A 22,050-nucleotide genomic window follows, 5' to 3' on the forward strand; every position below is an offset into this window, starting at 1 on the left:
CTTACTCTCAAAAAAACTGGTTCAAATGACTCTGAGCACTATGCGACTTAACTTCTGACGTCATCAGTCGCCTAGAACTTAGAACTAGTTAAACCTAACTAACCGAAGGACATCATACACATCCATGCCCGAGCAGGATTCGAACCTGCGTCCTGAGCGGTCGCTCGGCTCCAGACTGTAGCGCCTAGAACTGCACGGCCACTCCAGCCGGCCTCTCATTCTCACATCTTAGCTTCTCAAATTGTTAGCTCTGAATCTAGTATTCTAATGATGAGGTGCATGCGTAGTTCATATTCAGGTTTTCTTTCTTTGCGGTTGGAGGAGACTATATTGAGCCATCACATTCAACTAACCCAACCGAAAATATGGAACTAAATGTAATCCTTTGCACTGTGTATTATTATCGTCTACGTAGACACGATACAAATAAGCATCTTAGATATTTTAAGCATACTAAAGCTCAAGAACTTTGGAAGCACACGCTTTGCTCACCCTGCGCGCGTTTTCTGCTTCTGTTGTCTTGTGTCCTTGACACGTGTGTCACTTCATTGGGTTTATGCGTAGCTTTCGTAGAAACCCAATGGCGCAGATTCGTCATAGATCTCTTTACCGATAATTTAGCATACTTTTAATATCATGTACCTCCCTGAATTGTGGGTATTGTGTCTTACGTATTGTGACTATCAAGACTGTAGAGTCTGGTCGATTGTGTGAATTTTGTCGGTCATGAAAGACCAGACAGATATTTTCTGGCACCACACAGTCTAATCATCTGGAGTTGCGTCACCAGGCATCCAGCACCCCGTACATAGATGAAGTGTCATCATATTGTCAACGGCCTACGAAATGGTGGTGGATAGAGAAGCCTGGTGGCCGACTCCCTGAGGTGTAACATGTTTCATACATTCTAAACATGTAAAAATCATCCGTTATTGATGCCTGATATCCTTATGGAATGTCTACAGACATAAATGCAGTAAAGCAATTTGCACACTTAGAACACTCAGACGACATCGAGCACTGAAGAACAGTATGTTATCATCCTATCGCCATCAACAAATAATTCCTCACTGTAACACAGTGAAATGATTGTTGGAAACCATGGGCAGAAATGTTGTGGTCAACCTCGAACGTGGAATAAGTGAAAGAGGGAGAGTAACACGGGTGAAGTGAAACGAACGTACCCTGAAACAGTGATAAGATGGTTTGTTGACTGATGGCTTGCGGAACACATGGGTTTGAGAACTCGTAGTGAATGAATCTAATGCTTGCAGTCGAATCTCTGTTTAGTCAGTAGTGTGTGATCTTACTTCCTTAGCTTCTTGCTCTACCTGTCATTGCCCTCATAGAACGGATAATATAATCTTTAGCACTGAAATGCTGCCATCCTCGAGGAACTTTTTGACAGATCACCAACTGAAGAAGCTGTCTACGGCGAAGTTGTTTCATCACAACGAGATACATACAATGATTGACCTGCACTGATATTTGAGTGAACATTTGTGTGCTGCTTTGAAACGCCGACAAAAAATAGTACAGAATCTAGAAATTTAACGAATAGTAGCAGTTAATGTCATTAAAGACACGACAATCCTGTAATGAGCAAGGATTTCGGCTCAAGTGATTGAATCACTATAAGAAGTACCGAAGAGGTTTCTGAAATCAGGTTCCTCGCATTAATAAGCCAAGCTTCCTAACTAACACCTTGTTCCATAACAAACAACACAAAAAGAACACCAAGACAGAGTGGAGTGTCATAAACCTTAATAACGTCGGGCTACCACACATGACAGAAACTGTGCCAGGTAGAGGTTTTGGTTTCCACTTTATTATGTCACATTGGAGATGTCCCTATCAACCTTCGGTAATGTAACAATATTTGGCATACGAAGTAAGCCGGTGGGAAAACATCGCCTATAGTTGCACGCAACAGATAGATGTCCTTCAGCACTTAGAGTAGCTGCTATAAAGGCAACTAATAGCAATATAACGTTACTGGAACTATCTCTTTGATAAGTGTAAGATCTCGGCAGTTGTTAGACACGCTTGAAAAGAGTAACATCCTACTGTAGTGAAAGATTTAATAAAAACGCACCTATGGGAACGAAAAAACGTATTTAATAACACTCATGTATGACGATTATGTACATTTAATGATGTAACGTCCTCGATGACAGCAGTGTTGCTCAAATGACGACGGACTATTTGCGGCAGTGGCAGACGCCCTTATCGCAGTAGCCGCCCCTGAAGCCTTTCCGCATGCCGATGCAGCGCGCGGCGCAGGCAGAGTCCCCTACGCCGAAGGCGCTCAGCAGGTCACACGTGGCGCGGATGTGGCGGTCGCCGTGACCATCCTCTCCTGATACTGTAACAAAACGAATAACGTAATCAGTTTAAATGAGACAGTTGGTTAAGTGGTTGACCTAACACTGTATCATATCAGGTTCATTGGTTAAACATCAGTTAACCGCTATTATTTGTTTGTAACGCACCCTTTGTATTTCCGAAAATGCAAGTATAAAACACAGGAAACTCAAGGTTATGTACGAAGTGTACAACAACATAACTGCACTTGTAAGAGTTGATGGACATAAGTGGTAAGGAGTATTCGAAGAGTGAGGGGGTAAGACAAGGTTGTAGAACGCCACTGATGATATGCGAATTGTACAATGGGCCTGATGTGAAATAATCTACAGAGAAATTCAGAACCTAAGAAGAAATTCAGAATTAGAGTTATAGTTCAGTGACAAGAAATAAAAAGAGGTGAAATTTGCAAGTGATATTGTAAGTCTGTTAGAGATGGGAAAGGGCTTGAAAGATCAGTTGAACGGAATGGAAACGGTGTTGTAAATAGGTTATGCAATGAATATCAACAATATTGACGTAGCGTACAGTTACATCAGGTGATGGTGAGCGAATTGGATTACGAAATGAGACAGTTAAAATAATACGATTACTTTTGCTATTTGAGCAGCAAAATAGCTGACGACGGCCACAATGTGGAGGACATAAAATGCCTTCGGGGAATAGCAAGTTACTGAAGTTTCTGAAAAAGAGGAATTTATTAATATCTAATGTATATTTAAGTGTGTGTATGTGGGAGGGGGGAGGGGAGCCTTGTTTGGAGGTGTTTTTCTCGAGTGGGGATGGGCGCTGTTTGCAAATACCGATGTTGGTTTCTGTTTCACCATCCACGTCATAACATCGATTACTATTGACCCCAAAATATCTATGATTTTGACATCTATGACAAATGGTGAAGTTACGTATAGCACGGCGGAAAAAGAGACATGCAAATACAGGATGTAACAGAAAGGTACGGCGCAAATAGCAGGACACATTCCTCACTCGTAGACGAAATAATTATGTTACAAGAACATGGATCTGGAAACGCTTTGTTTCCACGTTATTACTCACTTTCTCCAATTCAAATGATGGGAAACAGAAACGAACAGAATGCACCAGTATACCATATGCAACTCTTTCTCACAGGAGATGTTCAATATGCCCTCCTTGGGCACTGATATATGCATCAACCCGCCGTCGTAGCGAATCTCGGATCCTCTGATGTGTCCCTGGAGTATTGCGTATCGTTTCGGAGCCTTCCATAAGTCTGGCACGGAGAAACTGAATATGTTGTATCGGGGTTCCATACGCAAGAGTTTTCAAAAATCCCCACAAATTAAAGTTCAGCGGGCTTAAGTCCGGAGAACGTGCAGGCCAGGCAAGTAGTCCATCTCTACCTATCCATCTGTATTCAGAAGCCGACAGACATTAACACTTATATGAGGATGTGCTCCGTCGTGCACGAAGCATATGTTTTCTCGCACAACTAAAGGAACGTTTGCTAAAAGATCAGGTAGAACTTTGTCTACGATGTTATGATAACTTTGTCCCTTGAGCCTGGATGGAAGAAAGTAAGGCACTACCAAACAGTCACCAACAATGTGGGCCCAAACTTTGACAGAGCATCTTTGTTGTTGGCTTGCTTCAACAGGTGCATGAGGATTAACGTCAGTCCCTACAGGCCGACTGTGAAAATTTACAGTCTGATCTCGCTGAAGGACGCCTCATATGTGAACAGCACCGTTGCACTAAAATTAGAAGTGACACTTTGTTGAGTAAACCATTCGCAGAAGAGTACCGTGCAGGAAAATCAACTGCTGATACTGGCTGCTCACGCCGTGAATTGTATGGGTACGGCGGGTTCTCGTGTAACACTCGCCGGACTGTCATGTGCAGCAGCTATATGTCTTGTACAGACACTGCGTCGTCGTCAACTGGATGAAGAATTTCCACCTCCCGGTGCGGTGCTCTCCTCCTTCTAGGTCTCTCCCGGTCCCAAGTATCAAGCTTACATGCCCCATGTTCCCTGAGTCGACGATCAATGGCTTTAAACGTTTTCCTATCGGGGCATCTTTGTATTGTAAATCTCTCTCCCGATACAAACGTTGAGTGCGAGCTCCGTCGTCGTCAGCTAACCTACACATGAAACGGTCATATACCATCTCTGCATTTGTGTACATTGCCTTTGTAAGAGTCAAGTCTGGGATTAATCTACGTAGCAACCAGTGTGCTTGCAACGGTCGTACTGATCGCTGGAACAGTTGATGTCACCTGTAAACAAGCAATGACGTTCGTTGCATGGCAACAGGGACATATAAAACGAAACACTGGCTCTGACAACGTAACCAGACGTTACCAACAGTGAATGTTCCCCATGTTTCTAATGTTCTGTTCGTGTGTGTTTCTCGTGATAAACGAGTTAGAGAAAATGAGTTATAGCATGAAAACAAAGCGTTTACAGGCCCATGTTCGTATGACAAAGCGTTTACAGGCCCATGTTCGTATGACATAATTTCTTCGTCTACGTGTAAGGAATGTGCCGTACAGTTTGTGCCGTACATTTTTATTACACCCAGTATATTTAATACATTATTTATTAATAAGTAAGCACGTCAATATAAATTTATACGTCCAACAACTTTTTGTCCACAGCAAGAAAAAACAACATATTTGAGGGAAGTCCGGCTGTGTTGTTGATAATAGAACGCCCTGCTTTTGAAAACGTGGACCAAACACATGAGTGCAATTCTTTGCAGCTTTAAATACTTAATATTGATGATGAGATTCCCATAATTTCTAATGGCTGTTGTTTATGACTTAGAAGGCAATCTTTCAGCTAATAATTGAACTGTGATGGTAGGTTCCAGTTTGCAAATTACTCTTTTTCCTGTGTTGTTTTATAAAGTTCACTCCACAAAATCAAATATTACACAACTGAAGGCGGTTATATGTAAAATTTTGAATATATATAAACAACTAAAGACGATAATGAGTTTTGAATGTACCATTACAATTATATTACAGGAGGAGCATGAGAAGGAGATTAGTGTTTAACGTCGCGTCGACAACGAGGTCATTAGAGACCGAGCAGAAGTTTAGATTAGGAAAGATTGGGGAAGGAAGCCGGCCGTGCCCTTGCAAAGGAACGATCCCGGCATTTGCCTGAAGCTATTTAGGGAAATCAAGCAAAACCTAAATCAGGATGACCGGACACGGGTTTGAACCGTCGTCCTGCCGAATGCAAACAGTAATATTACAATCAAATCAAATTTGTTACCTTGATATAACGTATGAAAAAATCTTCTGAACGTTCCATTAAAATAACGTACAACTAAACATTAGAGAAGCAGGTATTTGTCTAAAAATTAACGCAAACTGGATGCTAATAAAAACAATTATAATAAGCTACTGTGACAGAAACGTTAATAAATTATATGTAACTATTTCTTCTAACAACTATTTCTGCTCCTGTAACCATTATACTAATGTAGTTATAAGACATGTTCAGAAAAAAATTGGTTTACATGAAAAAAATGTTGGAAATTGTAACAAGTAGTAATATTTTTTTTTGTCAGTATCGAGGATCGGTACTTTGTATTTAACTTAGATGTTACGATGTATTCGAGTTTAGTGTTGATATAGAGACATCGATGTTTAAACTCGCAACGTCGATATTCGTTGCATATGCCTAGTCAGAAGTGTAGCCTTGTATGGAAATGAAATGTGGGCATGAAGAGAAGAGAAGTTTTTGAGGTCTGGTGACACAGAAGAATGCTGAGGATTAGGTGGGTAGATCGGGTAAACAATGAGGAAGTACTGATCGATTCGAGAAAAAAAAATTTATGGTACAACTTCACTAAAAGAATGGATCCTGAGGCATCAAAGAATTGTCACCTTGGAACTGGAGGCAAGTATAGGGCGAACAAACCGTCAAGGGCGACCAGAACTTGAATAAAGCAAAATGGTTCAAATGGCTCTGAGCACTATGGGACTCAACTGCTGTGGTCATTAGTCCCCTAGAACTTAGAACTACTTAAACCTAACTAACCTAAGGACATCACACACATCCATGCCCGAGGCAGGATTCGAACCTGCGACCGTAGCTGAATAAAGCAAGCAGGTTCAAGTTAATGTTGGGTTCAGTAATTACGTCCAGGTGAAGAGGCCTGCGCAGCATGTACTAGCTGCAACAAAGCAGTCTTCGGATTGGAGACCACAACAACAACAACAACCACTATAGATGATAAGATTCTGTTACAACAGAAGTGCGATGTACTTCTAAATGGAGGCCCCCCTTTCCCAACCCCTTATCTGGTGAATGACGTACAGAATTTACACATTTATCTTGATCTACATCTTGAACGACAGCTTAAACTACATAGAAGTCTTACTGCATTTTGATCTCCACTCCTAGGTAAGTTCCTCTTAAAGCCTTTTCTTTAGATTCTGTCGCACACAACCATGTTGATGCTGCACGTGCTACGTCATTCAGCCACCTTCTAGTATGTCATCGCTGAATCCAAGAAAGAGCATCCTTGATGAAGCTGCCACGCATTCGCCTGGCTACACGAGCCACACATCTCTACTTCTTTTTCATTGGACTCATAACTACGTCTTTTAGTTCTGTCTACTCCTGAACATTTTCTTTTCTTTTTCGTCTCATAGTAATACCCATCATGCAACTCTCTATCGCTCACTGAATGGCCCTTAGTGTTTTAATCGTTTTCACATTAAGAGTCCTTATCTTACGACCACACGTGTAGAAACTCATGCAGACTGTAAACACTCCATTGTAGACACATCGAGAACTTATTCTGAAAACATTGTTTAGTTTATCAGATGCAATTAAGGACATTTTTGCAACACTGATCATTTCTTTTGCTCTCATACCAGTCGCTTTTTACAACTGTACTACGTAAAAAAGCTGATCAATTGGCCTTATGACTTCGTTGCTCTTTGTTCTGTTTTCTATTCAGCAATTGATTATACATGATTAAAATTTTATTATAACCGTTTATCTCTCCTAGTCTGCCTCTTTCCACATTAAGCTGCTCCATTCGAGGTTATCTGCACAAAACACAAACAATAGAACTTCAGAAAAAGGAGGTAGGTCAGTTGTTTTCACCCTTCTTTCCCTTTGTTTAGGAGTCAGATTGATGTTACTAGTAATACAACCAATGATGAGTGTTTGGTATTATAAGTAGTAAGTAACCATTTAATAAGCTCTTGGGTGTTATTTTTAATTTTATTTTGCATGTAATGTGCTCTGTGCTTTTAAATAGCATGGCCTTATTTTTCTTCTTTAGTCTACTAAGTGTTAATAAGTGTAGATCATGAATGGCTCCTTGTAAGAGTTCTTCATTGTCACCAATGATTGCCTGATCTTCAATAAAAAACAGATGTACTACGTGGTTATGTGTGTAGCTCCCATTCTCCTTACTTCATTTCCGAAATACTTCGATTCCAAAGCATCAAGTAATATGTACTGAGGACAGACATACCGCCCTATGTAAAGCACCCATATCTACGTCATTTTCAAATCTCTGTTTCTGGCCACCATTACTTCTGTAACTGTGTACATGATTTTCATTACTTTTATCAAAAGTAAAAGGGTAGTATCCTCGTCTCCAGAATGATCCACAACTTAGCACAGTTAACGTTATTCAAAAGTGTTCTAATTTGTATATGTAGAAGTTGCTTTTACGTCTCTGAGATTCTCGATTATCTGTCTAGGAGTAAAAATTTAATCTATTATTAATTCCATGTTTTTATCTAGAAAGATGTTTTCCACTGTTTCTTGCTTCTCCCCATGCCGTAACGTTTGGATATATCGTTTATGCTGTGCTGCAACATAGTTTACCACAACAGAAACGGTTTATTCGCCCAGCTTCCAAGAAACATCCAATCATTCTTAGACTATAGCAGATTGAACATATGGCAGAAAATTAGATTTTTATAATTTCAAATTTTAAAGCAGTTTTGAAAAACATCAAGGAAATTTATCTTATATTCCACGACAAAAAAGGAAGAGGATAGATAAACTAAAATATGCCTAGGTAGGACGAACTAGACTAGTTTTCCGAAAACCATATTGTACATGTAAGTTAAGAGGAAAAAGTTTGTTGGGGGACCAAAGACGAGATGGAATGGCCAGCACCATAAGTAGTAAGTACATGTCACACGAGGTTGCACAACACAACGCACTATGGAAGAAGAAAAAAGAAACATTCACTGGACGGTTATCGTGTATGAAGAATCACTTGCGACACGTTCAGTGTGAACACTGAAAGAAGAAAATGAAAATTATTTTCATTGCAGCCAGTATGTCAGTCAGGTTCTCAGCTCAGTGAGCACATTCCAAACAGATCCGCACCAGAAGAATTTGGGGAGATAATTTTGGTCATCGAGGCTCCTCGTGAAGCTCTTCATAGACGTCAGAGGTAATAGAGAAAACAGGCAACCTCCAAAGAAGTATAACGGCTATTACAGTCAATCCATACAGATAATTACTTTGCCAACAGTTACCAATCATAAGCAGTTACTAGTAAAATTTATGCAGTTATTTACCTCGTATTCCGGTACAGTCACATATGCAGCAAATTTCATTTTACTACGTTAGTTGTCATTATTTCGAATGCAGTCTTTACAATAAAAATGAATACGTAACACTGTTACCACAATACACGCAAAAAGTGGGATTCACTTTTAACGTCCAAAATACCTGCCAATTTATTGCTAAATTTACGTATATTACTCCTATTTAGCCTGCCAGCTGCATAGAAAAACCACAAATCCAGCGAGGCAAGGAAAAGACAACTAATTATTCAGCTTGACTTCCTACGTGGGTAAACTGAGGAACGAACCGACAACTACATAATTTTGTAGATTGTCAATCCTTCTGTGAATCTGTAAATAGCCCCAAAAACATAATAGATTGTGATAATTATCAACAATAAAAATTTAACATTTTTATCTTTTAACTGTATGAGCATAATATTCAAATCCAACAACATATTTTCAGTTAATTTATATTGTCCTCGAATTATTTTATTTCGATGTAATTAGTGTTTCGACTGAATAGAAGTTGTCTGTTCCTTCCTCTTATATGCCGATCTTTTTGCCTCTACATAAATTCTCTACATAACATCTTCCATAAATTGTGTTCCATATTCTAGTTTCTGAGTGCTCCTGCAAGTTGTCCTCTCACCTGCTTCTGTCATCACTGGAAGGTTCCCAGGCACTATCATCTATATGAAATACAATGCAATACTATGTAAGGTGTCAGGCAAATCCAACACCTTACATGAAAACCCTGACATGATAAGCAAATCCAGTAGTATGTCACATAGCTCCGAATAAATCGTGACATTAAATTAACCAAAGTAATACGAGTAACGAGTGAGCAAATGGAATACCACAAACACAAGAATGCCTAAATGCATGTCGTACCTTCCCACCGTGAGGCAGACGCAGTTCCGAGGGGCGAAACGAGGACAGAAGCCGAGAGCAGAACCGTGTTAAGCTAGATAAGGGAGGGGCTGGGCACCCACGCCGCGAGGCTACCTGTACGACTATACAACCCGCACGTTTTAGCGTGAGGCTTTTTCGCGTCTCAGGTACGTCAAGGATCACCCCCAGCCCATGTTAAAAGCTAGAGCCCTCCAGAAAAGCAGTATAGATCTTACGATAACACAAAAAGGGCCACTACCACCCGCAAGTTTTAGCGTGAGACTTTTTCGCGTGTCTTTTACATTAGGATCACTCCCCAGCCCATGTTAAAAGATAGAGCCCTCCAGAAGAGCAGTATAGATCTTACGATAACGCTAAAAGGACCACACTAGCTGCAGGTTTTAGCGTGAGACTTTTTAGCGTCTCTGTTACGCTGCAAACTTTAAAAACATTGCCCCACCACGAAAAGTATAACGTTTCTCATTGGATAGACAGAATTTTTGTAGGCGGAGCTTAAGGTTAACATTGAGACCCTGATTGGTCAGATGAAAACATAGCCAGATAGTTTTTTTAACTAACTTCGGTAAATTGTAGTAAGGAGAAGTTAGAGAGTTGGTTCCGAGACGGCGAGCTGGATGGCTGCTGCGCCGGCCGCTGCCGCCCTGACGCTGCTTAAACACCGACAAGGTAATGAACGCACGCGATGCCGCATTTTTGAGCGCATAAGGCTTCACTCAGAACTGCAGAAGTCTCATCTGTTACACCCCCTTTTTGCGTAATACTAGTGTCGATCGTTAATTAAAACTCATGGTGTTCACATTTGCCACTTGAAGTGAAAATCTGAAACGCGATGAATTTTCTATTTTATAGTTATTGAGAAGCCACATTAGCCACTGTAATTTACGACTAGTTAAATAAGTAATTAAAGATAATTGAGGGTCACTGTAGACCATTTTTATAGTTGTAGACCATTTTGATAGTTTTCTCTTTTATGAAACTTAAATTAAACCGAGATTATAGATGTGATATGGCATAGGTCATCCTTCGATCGATTGTAGAACTTGGAAACCCATTTAGGGAATATTCGTTCACATTTTTGTTGAACGCAGTTGGTTTTTACCATCCTGTATTAAAACATTTCCTTTTATCAATAGTGCAATTTATAAACGATGTTTTGTGATTAGAATAAATTTCCAGTGGTAAACTTAACTGCTTTTTCGACGTTATTTTACCAGCTAACTAAAAATAGGAAAGCCTTGAACCCTTTCCACTAAATTTAGTTAGTATTAAGATTCTTTTACAGGGAGTGCAGTGGAGCTAACGCTGAGATCATTTAGTATTTGGTTATATCATCGCTAGTCTCACTGAACTCTTCTGAATTCTACATGTCATGTGTGGTCTGGCGTCTCCTTACCAGGAGCAGGTCCCAGGTTCAAACTAGTTCCCTAAAAAACACGCTTAGAGCGTCGTTGCGCGGAAGTGGTAGGGAGACACGATATAGAACAATCAGACACCACCATGAATGTTTAGAACTATCCTCTTGTTGCATCGTGTCTAAAGTAAAAATATAGCTGTAGCTCTCCTGATCACTCTCAGTTTTTTTACATTCGACAAATATCTGCGAGTATACATACAGAATTTTTTGAAGTCGAACGGCCATGTTAAACTAATAGCAACGCACATATATGCCAGACTGATACGAGCTGGAAGAATGACAAAACGTATTGTGAACTAACCACAGGTACTTTGTTAAGTATTTCTACATTAATAAGGCACTTGTCACTGTGCAGGTGCCTACCTGGAGCAGCAGATGTAACAGCCGCGATGGCGACCAGGACGAGGAGAACGGCAGTGATAGAGATTCTCATCGTGGCTGAACAGAGCGCACACAGGCTAGATGTCAACAAACGTCAGTTACCTTCCCAAGCAGTAGCGGTGTCTGTGTTATCTGTCCGCTCGCAGTATGTTTATATACAGGGGCAGAAGCGGTCCTCGCGCTGAGATAGGGTTCCCCCTGCGCTAGCCGCTTTCACCTTCCGCATAGCTGCTTCCCCGAGCGGTATTGTCTACACGACACATCCACAGACCCCGTCACGCGTCGTAGGGGGTGCCCCCTAACAGTGAAGCATACCGTCACGTAGCAACTTTGACGTCGAACAGTTCAATTTAATCTCAGGCTTACTGTTTTGGAGACTAAATTTCAGTTCGTTTGCGTTTCCGTGAATGCCCGTAACGGCCAAAGTACACCCGTTTTCAGATAGCACAATTGTTAGGGGCAACCATAGCATGAGGTGTCAGAAGTGCAAGTAACAAAAGATCTCTTAACGTAAGGGTGGTAACAACTGGCTGTCAGCATCAGGATAGACGTAAACAATATAACCTCATTGCTGCAATGAGACTATGTATCCTCTTATCGCATATCTTTTTACTGTGGCATTGCTGTAAACTTGATGTTACCAAGTGAGCAAACTGCCACACCTAAGGAGTTGCTGTAGAGAGAATTTGGCGATACATTTTCAGATCTACTCGAACACCCGACATCTCATCGCTGAGCAGATAACAACCCTACACTCTCCACAAAATTCTGTGTAAGTTATTTATTAACAGCTTCTTTTGAAGAATTCTATTTATGAATTCGAGATGAAATAATCTCTCCAACAGTATTTCTGTTATTAAAATCGCCATTATTCATACGAAACGCGTTAAATGAGACATAATTACAGAAATCTATGTATGTTTTGAGTAATTCATGTAAATCTTACAATTTTAAAACGTAATAAAGCGAAAACTGTTGCTGCTAGAGGAAAGTATCCATTAAGGTCAAAGAAACCCACATTTTGGAGCAAGTATCGAATTTTACATATCTTGGCAGCAGCCTACGTCATCAGTTATTTGCTGGATGGATCGACACCCATGTAGATGTAAATGGATGTATTACAATATCTGTTTTTCTCTACAGATTTTACCCTCTAAGCTCCCTCTAGTACCATGGAAGGTACTCACCCGCATCTGAACATGTCCTATCGTTCAGGCCCTTCTTCTTATAAGTTTTTTTTGTGTACTCCTCCCCTCGCCGAGTTTGTGGAGAATCTCTTCATTCCACCTGATTTTCAACATTCTTCTGTAGCGCTACATCTCAAGTCCTTCCATTCTCTTCTATTCTGGTTTTTCCACCACCTATGCTCCAAACGTATATTCTCAGAGAGTCTTTCCTCAAATCAACGCCTATGTTTGATACTACTAGACTTCTCTTGGCCGGAACATAAATTTTCATAAATACAAGGACTTCGAGTAGAAGGACAGTAAAGTTCAAGGTATTTCACGAACTCTTTAAAATGAAGTTAGGAAACAAGCGGAAACGAAATATTAGGAAATAACGGCTTTACCCAGATTGCTTTATGTCATCCAATCCTGGACGACGACTCAAAAGCGATTGAGTAAAATATAGTCTGCAGAAATGAAATTTTTAAGGACTTTAGATGTGTGTCCGAGGATAGACAGGAAGCGGAATGAAGATAAAAATGGTTCAAATGGCTCTGAGCACTGTGGGAGTTAACTGCTGAGGTTATCAGTCCCCTATAACTTAGAACTACTTAAACCTAACTAACCTAAGGACATCACACACATCCATGCCCGAGGCAGGATTCGAACTTGCGATCGTAACGGTCGTGCTGGGACTGTAGCGCCTATAACTGCTCGGCCACTCTGGCCGGCGAATGAAGATACTAGGAAAGAATTAAGTATAGAACCAGTACATAGTGAAATATTAAATTAGATGCAAAACTGAACCGATGACATACAAAGTACGCAAAATACCAGACTTCCCATGGCTGCTTTAGATTACATGCCGAGGGGAAGAGAAGACTGAGGCCGACAACTGTCAAGTCGGAATGGGCAATAATGCCTAATCTGTGAACTGGAGAAGGGGAACATTACTCATACAGCTCCATATTGTAGGTACACTATCTCAGTATCAAATATCAAGTGATACTTCATTTCCCGAGATAAACGTTCCTATAGTCAACCGATATCGAGGTGACAGCTTTCTTCATGTGCAGGGCGACAATTATTGAAGTATATGAAAAAAATCGTCATAACTTCTGAACGTCCAAGCAGCACGGACGGCCGCGGGGAATGATAGGAATTAGTAAGTTCTATGGTTTGGTTTAGCCACGGAAGCCACTTTCATTTGGATGCGTTCATCAACAAGCAAAACTGACGCATTTGGGGGACTGAGAGTCCGTATTTCGCAATCGAGAAGTCTCTTCACTCTCAGCGGATGACTGTGTGGTGTGCAATGTCCAGTCACGGAATAATCGGTGCTATATTCCTTGGTGGCACGATGATTACCGAACGGTACGTGAAGACTTTGGAAGATGATTTCATCCCCATTATCTAAAGTGATCCTGATGTCGCTAAGATGTGGTCCATGCAAGATGGAGTTCGACCCCATGGAAGCAGGAGGGTGTCTGACGTCCAGCAGGGCCTCTTTGATGACCGCATTCTGGCTATGGAGTACCCAGAGGCACGGACCTCTATTGGTCGTCGTCTACTCGGGAATTGAAAAGATGCGACTACTCTTTGTGGTGCCATATTAAAGACAAGGTGTACAGCAATAGCCCCAAAACCATTACTGAGCTGAAAACAACCGTTCAGGAGTTCATCGACAGCATCAGTTTTCCGGCACTTTAGCGGGTCATGCAGAATTCTGCTGTTCGTCTGCGCCACATCATCGCCAATGATGGCAGATGTATGGAACATATCACAACCTACATTCGAAAATCTGTAGTGTCGTTTACACGCTGACTAAAGAGGGTGCACACCGAAGTTTGTAAGTAATTTACCTTTTTTCATGTAGTTCAATAGCTGTCACCCTGTATATGCTTGCATATTGTCTGCAAGTTCTAAATTAAGGCAGGTATACTCTAGTATTTTTTATTCTTGAGACATACATTCCCGAAATGTGACCACTGACTGTATTTAATTTGTTGAAATATTGCATTTTTCTGGATGGAGGGCTACCCCTTGAGCCATAATTTGTTAGATTTGTCATTTATCTTTTCTTTGTATAACAACCCTTGTTACGTATATAAGAATATGTCAAAGAGTGTTCATGAAACAACTTTTCAAAACTCCAAATTAACTGTTTGCACTTTCGGAAAGGAAATAATAGTGCTCATTTCCGATATTTTGTTGAATTTTTAAATAAGTAAGTGCCTCAGAGGTAATGTAATGTGTCAGGTTTCCTCCTATGTGTCGATTTTATTATTTTTAATTTCTTTATGAAAGTAAAATGCTATCGAAGAAAAGATACATTAGACTGCCCATAAGAAGAGAAAACATGTAATCATAAACTTCGCAAGAAGGCATTAGCATCGTTAGTCTTTTGTTACGGCATAATATGGTTTTTACCCGTATGAGTTTACTGTCATGTAGAGAATTAGCTTCAGGCCAAGCAGTCATCGTTGGAAAGCGGCGAGCTTGACGACGAGAAACCGTGTTATCGTTATCCATTAATGCGAAGACTAAGTTTTGCATAATAATAATAATAAAATAGTAATAATCGCAACCGGATTTCGTCTGAAACATAGGCTGCATGTTCGAGTTACAAATGTTGAGATAAGGAAACGTTAACCCGCTTATGGCGCACGTTGGTATCGAAACGGAAAAGAATACTTCCAACTAATTTACAGCCAAAAAATTATATAAAACAAGCTTCATTAACACGGGAAGGCAGGGTTTCGCATTACGGTACCAAAATAAACAGGAAATAATTTAAACAGCGTCATTATTTACAGTGTCCAGTGACATTAAAGTGACCACCTGTCAGATATCTGAATAACCTTATTTTGCAGCGCGGACGTACAGGAAGACAGTTAGTAACGTTCTGGAAGGTATCGACAGCGGGGTGGCATGCGGAGCTAGGTTTCTCCGTTGCGAATATGCAGAGCGATGGGGTACCGCAGATCCTCGATTGGGTTTAAATCCAGAGAGTTTGGTGGCTAGAGGAGTATGGTAAAGACATCCTAGTGTTCTTAGAAACACGAGCATACACTGTGAATTCTATAATACGTTGCATTGTCCTGCTGGTAGATGTCACTGTGCCGAGGAGAAACAGACTGCAAGTAGGGCTGGACATGGTCCCCAAGGACAGATGCGTAATTGTATTGATCCACTGTGCCTTCCAGAATGATGAGGTCATCCCGGGAATGCCATCGCCCTGCACCCATCCTGCTATTGTTATAGGGTGCTTGCTTTCAGACGTACAGAGCGAGTTGTCACTGTGGTTAGCTCACTGGACTAGCATTCGGGAGGACTATGGTTCAAACCAGCGCCCGGCCAACTTGATTTACGCTTTCTGTGATTTATGTAAATGACTCCGGGCACTACCGACTTCCTTCCCCAACCTTGACGTAATTAATATTGGACGCAATCTATATGGCTTTGTGTAATTAGTGTGATGCGACACTGAAAACTTCTTTCTAACTTACAGTCTTCTTTCCAAGGTGTGCAGGAAAACAACAGAACTTTTTAGAACATGTCGCGTCACCTCAAATAGAACGCTGCAGACGTCGGTTTGTCCATTTTAAATTAAGAAGGTAGTTGCGGCAAATTGAAACTCCAATAAAAGAGGTTATTTTAACGCCTTCATAAACGTTTATATTCTTGAAGTTACGGTGATGATGTCGTCACTGCCTCATTAGGAGATAGAACTACCTTCCGCGTGTTGTTAACCATTGCCTTGTTCGGATGATAGAATCCACTCTGGGTTCAAAATATGATGTCCCTCATTACGTAAATAATAAAGTCGCTTGATCACATATGTTTTTGCATGTGAAGTACAAAGCGTTTCGTTGATAATTCTGTTGTACTACGCTATAATTTAGGATAAACAAATGTTATGAATGATATGCTCCGTACGAGGGAATGTACGCGTGGTAAAGTAAGCGCAATACTTCTAGAACACTAACAGATAACTGCAGAGACAGAGAGGTAGGAAAAAAGACCATGGTACATCATGTTTAAGAAATTAGCACATTTACACCTAAATCGAAATGAGAATAAATTCTGGAAGTCTTTGTGATACTCAACGAATAAAGTAAATGGCCCAGTTATTTTCGCTTAAACAATTACCTCTAGGCCTTGGTAAATGATTCTTCGTCTTTATCTTAACGATAAGGGAACTTGGAAAGTTGTAAATAGCACACTTGCAATTTCACGATCTTGTTCCAACTGAAAATCGGAAGGATAGAACGTACCACGTCTACACCGGCCCTATGGAACGTATTTGTAAAATAATTCCTAAGGTTTTACATGTCTTAACTCTCCAGAACAGAAAAAACGAGGGATTCTACTTGATTTTTTAAAGTGCAAAAAGAGTTGATGTATTAACAATTTTAGTAGTCTTATCGCAATAGAAAATGAAATTTCAACTTGCTGATTACCAGTTTCAGTTGACTAAGAACCATCCTCAGGTATGTTTACCGAAGAATCAGTACCTATGTGCAGTTCTGGCCACACCACCTGTATTAATAAGTGTAACAGAGATATGCTTACAACGGAATCGGAACCCAAGTTCAACATTGGCCACATCGTCGTCACGAAATGTTATTCGGAAATAGTGAAACGTTAGTCAGATCATACCTGTTAAAGGTATAAAACCATCTTCTGATGTTCATACAATAAATAATGTAACAAATAATACAGATCGCTGGAATGGCCGCATTAAACTAATAGCAAGAAACAAAAATGCTAGAGTGACATACATTGGAAGAATTACAAGTTCTGAAGTAATCAAAACTACTTTTTGGAATGTTTTTACGATGGTAAGGCACTTATGACTATGCCAGTGTGTCATGTTGAGCAGCTGATGTAATAGCCGTGAAAGCGACCAGTTCGAGAGCAACAGCAGCGGTAGCAATTTTCATTTTGGTTGAGGCGAGCACACACACGGTCGGTAATTATACATCAGCTACCGTCCCAAACAGTGGTTCCTTCATCTGATGATCTGAGGTCTAACAAAGTCGATGACGTCTGTATACTTTTTCCTCGACTGCAGACTTAAATGTTTTCATATTACATGAACGTGAATGACTATTCCACCAAAAGAATTAGCATTTTTAAAACGGTTCTCAGTCTCCTCGACTGCAGACTTAAATGTTTTCATATTACATGAACGTGAATGACTATTCCACCAAAAGAATTAGCATTTTTAAAACGGTTCTCAGTCTTTAGTCAAAGCTGTGTCAGATCATGAAGAAAATGAAGCAAATGAGGTATGAGCTGTTGAATTTTTTTTTTATCAGGCTCGATTCACTTAATAATTTCTAAACTCTTGAAGAAGCATGCATTCAAGAGACAAATAATACACGCCATTCGAACTGACTGCTTCTGCTATGAAGGTATGTCACTGTACCCCTTTTGGACATCCTTCTGGGAGAAAATTAGAATACCTTGAAATGAACAAAATAGCCAGTTGAATCAGAACTAGCGTCGAGACAAACGCGAGTGCTGAATATGAAGGACACGACTTCAGTGGAACCATTAGTCTATCCTCACTGACAGGAAACGAAAATTTTCGAATAAGTGATTTTCATAGAGTGTTTTTAGTATGATGCACATAATTTTGTAGCTACGTTTCAATGGAATGTGTTTTTCACCCTGAGCAGAAATCAATTGTCCTTGCATGTATAAACCTACACTACAGTCAAAACGAGACGATTTTAGCAAATGTTTTATCAGTTTGAGATCTGTGGAATAGATTATAAACATTCAAGCTGGAGATTTTATGATCTTAGATGGTGATCGCAATAGGTCTGTCCATATTTACTTTAGTGAGCAGCCCTGCACCAGAAATTGTTGTAGTACATCAGTTACATTTCATTTACCATTACCTTTCTTTCTGCGACAGTTTCACAGAAATGCTCTTTTAATAGTTGAAACATACGAGCGTCTGCAGAGATTGCATATAGCCAAGTTATGCTTAAAGCGAAAATATGTGTACGGTATTCCAAAGACTTACAGGACAATAAAGAAAAACAATCTAACGAAACAAATTTTCCATGACCTCGTAGAGCAGTAATGCTGTAACTGCACATGAAGGTAATATTTTCTCAACCTTTCTAAGTACTTACATGAAAGTGTTCACCTTTATTTATATTTGTGAACTTAAAATATGCAAATTGTGTTTCATAATCGTATATGTAATTTCCTTGAAAAAAAAATGGTAAGAGAGAGAGAGATAGGGAGAGACCCCAGTCGATCTTAGAACCGAGTGGACGTGGCGTAAAATACTGGTTGTAATGAATAGTGGGCATAACCAGAAGTGTTGTTAATAGGAGTAAGACAATAATTCCAGCGTTATGAGCCATCAGAGATAAGTGACAGATAATGAGACCGCTAGTGTGAGAAACTAAATGTCAGAACCTGCTTCAACGTCACAACTGCTACAGTTACATGTCAGTGGAACGCTGCGTCCTCCACCAGAGCCTAACCAGATTGTGTCTTGAATATTCAGTATCTCCAAACATTCCCGATCTCAAAAACTAATTTATTTCAGTAAAAAATATCTTTGTGTTCAGTGTACACTTTTTTGCTCCTACCTGCAAATAGCTCCTCTGTGCTACAAAGTAATAGTATGCAAGAGCCGTTTTTGCTTCTGCATTTGAAATGTGAAGTAGAAGAACAGTTACTGAAGGTGTGGACGAATGTTTATTGGCTTTGAATTTCACAGCACACAAATCAGAAACACGCTGCAATGCACCTGAACACTTATATTTGAAATTACGTAGTGTGTTAGCAATGCCGATTCGTTATTGGCATTGTTTGTTTTAATTTCTGTAACATGCATTTGCGTTCGTAGCATGATGGAAGCGTGTTTGTGCAACCACGCATGATGATGTGTTCTTCATTTAGAAGACTGATTTGATGCAGCAGCTCTTCACGTTAGTCTATCGAGTACTCTTCATCTCTGCTTATCAACTACGGCCACCAATTATTTGAACCTGTTTACTACCTTCAAGGGTTGGCCACCCTCTAAAATTTTTAGTTCCTTCCATTCCAAAATTGAAGATTTATTCGTGCCTCAGGATACGTCGTATCAACAGTACCCATGTTTCAGTCACGTTGTGCCACAAATGATTTCTTTCTCTAATTCGATTCAGTACCTCCTCATTAGCTATTCTGAGGGAACAACGTCTGCTCCAGGGAACGTGTTTCTACTTACGTATTCCAGAGCTCTTTCAAGTAATTCTCTTTTCATTCTCCCATCTCATATTCATTTACTTCCTTACATTTTCTATGATATTGTCTTGTAATAGTATCCCAAAAATAAACCCTTTATCTACTCCGACCACCTTTCAACCACCTACACTTTGATTAGTATAGGCTTACTATATAGCTCTTAATATTAACACAGCTGCTTCTCTTTTCTCCAAAAGTCTAATTTTCCTATACCTGCTTCATTTGTCTTTCCCAGAGTTATACATGCTTCTACAGTCTTGCATTCGTCCTCTAAGCAATCCTGATTAGCCATTTTGCACTTTCTGTGGGTCTTTATTTATTCAAGCGCTATTACACTGGCTTTTTTATCTGTTTGATACTGTGATGCCTTCACTAATATATCAAGGCTATCCCCCCCATGAACCATGGACCTTGCCGTTGGTGGGGAGGCTTGCGTGCCTCAGCGATACAGATGGCCGTACCGTAGGTGCAACCACAACGGAGGGGTATCTGTTGAGAGGCCAGACAAACGTGTGGTTCCTGAAGAGGGGCAGCAGCCTTTTCAGTTGTTGCAAGGACACCAGTCTGCATGATTGACTGATCTGGCCTTGTAACAATAACCAAAACGGCTTTGCTGTGCTGGAACTGCGAACGGCTAAAAGCAAGGGGAAACTACGGCCGTAATTTTTCCCGAGGGCATGCAGCTTTACTGTATGATTAAATGATGCTGGCGTCCTCTTGGATAAAATATTCCGGAGGTAAAATCGTCCCCCATTCGGATCTCCGGGCGGGGGCTACTCAGGAGGATGTCGTTATCAGGAGAAAGAAAACTGGCGTTCTACGGATCGGAGCGTGGAATGTCAGATCCCTTAATCGGGCAGGTAGGTTAGAAAATTTAAAAAGGGAAATGGATAGGTTAAAGTTAGATATAGTGGGAATTAGTGAAGTTCGGTGGCAGGAGGAACAAGACTTCTGGTCAGGTGACTACAGGGTTATAAACACAAAATCAAATAGGGGTAATGCAGGAGTAGGTTTAATAATGAATAGGAAAATAGGAATGCGGGTAAGCTACTACAAACAGCATAGTGAACGCATTATTGTGGTCAAGATAGATACGAAGCCCACACCTACTACAGTAGTACAAGTTTATATGCCAACTAGCTCTGCAGATGATGAAGAAATTGAAGAAATGTACGATGAAATAAAAGAAATTATTCAGATAGTGAAGGGAGGCGAAAATTTAATAGTAATGGGTGACTGGAATTCGAGTGTAGGAAAAGGGAGAGAAGGAAACATAGTAGGTGAATATGGATTGGGGCTAAGAAATGAAAGAGGAAGCCGCCTAGTAGAATTTTGCACAGAGCACAACTTAATCATAGCTAACACTTGGTTTAAGAATCACGAAAGAAGGTTGTATACGTGGAAGAACCCTGGAGATACTAAAAGGTATCAGATAGATTATATAATGGTAAGACAGAGATTTAGGAACCAGGTTTTAAGTTGTAAGACATTTCCAGGGGCAGATGTGGACTCTGACCACAATCTATTGGTTATGACCTGTAGATTAAAACTGAAGAAACTGCAAAAATGTGGGAAATTAAGGAGATGGGACCTGGATAAACTGAAAGAACCAGAGGTTGTACAGAGTTTCAGAGAGAGCATAAGGGAACAATTGACAGGAATAGGGGAAAGAAATACAGTAGAAGAAGAATGGGTAGCTCTGAGGGATGTAGTAGTGAAGGCAGCAGAGGATAAAGTAGGTACAAAGACGAGGGCTGCTAGAAATCCTTGGGTAACAGAAGAAATATTGAATTTAATTGATGAAAGGAGAAAATATAAAAATGCAGTAAATGAAGCAGGCAAAAAGGAATACAAACGTCTCAAAAATGAGATCGACAGGAAGTGCAAAACTAAACAGGGATGGCTAGAGGACAAATGTAAGGATGTAGAAGCTTATCTCACTAGGGGTAAGATAGATACTGCCTACAGGAAAATTAAAGAGACCTTTGGAGAGAAGAGAACCATGTGTATGAA

At 40.3% G+C, this 22,050-nt stretch overlaps 1 protein-coding gene across 1 annotated transcript; it reads right to left on the bottom strand.

Annotated features, from left to right (window-relative positions):
- Nucleotides 1-2,104: 2,104 nt before the first annotated feature.
- LOC126336322 (defensin-like) lies at nt 2,105-11,714 on the bottom strand. The gene is made up of 2 exons (XM_049999884.1): nt 11,594-11,714; nt 2,105-2,365 (listed from the first exon to the last, which is right to left on the bottom strand). The coding sequence occupies exons 1-2, from the start codon at nt 11,661-11,663 to the stop codon at nt 2,202-2,204; spliced, it is 234 nt and encodes a 77-aa protein (XP_049855841.1). The 5' UTR covers nt 11,664-11,714; the 3' UTR covers nt 2,105-2,201.
- Nucleotides 11,715-22,050: the final 10,336 nt, after the last annotated feature.

The sequence above is a fragment of the Schistocerca gregaria genome, chromosome 2 (genome assembly GCF_023897955.1).
Source record: "Schistocerca gregaria isolate iqSchGreg1 chromosome 2, iqSchGreg1.2, whole genome shotgun sequence".
Taxonomy (NCBI): Eukaryota; Metazoa; Arthropoda; class Insecta; order Orthoptera; family Acrididae; genus Schistocerca; species Schistocerca gregaria.

Coding starts and splice junctions, on each gene's coding strand:
- LOC126336322 (XM_049999884.1), bottom strand. CDS start 11,663: ATGAGAATCTCTATCACTGCCGTTCTCCTCGTCCTGGTCGCCATCGCG. Junction 2,366..11,593: donor TGTTACATCTGCTGCTCCAG/GTAGGCACCTGC, acceptor GTTTTGTTACAG/TATCAGGAGAGGATGGTCAC.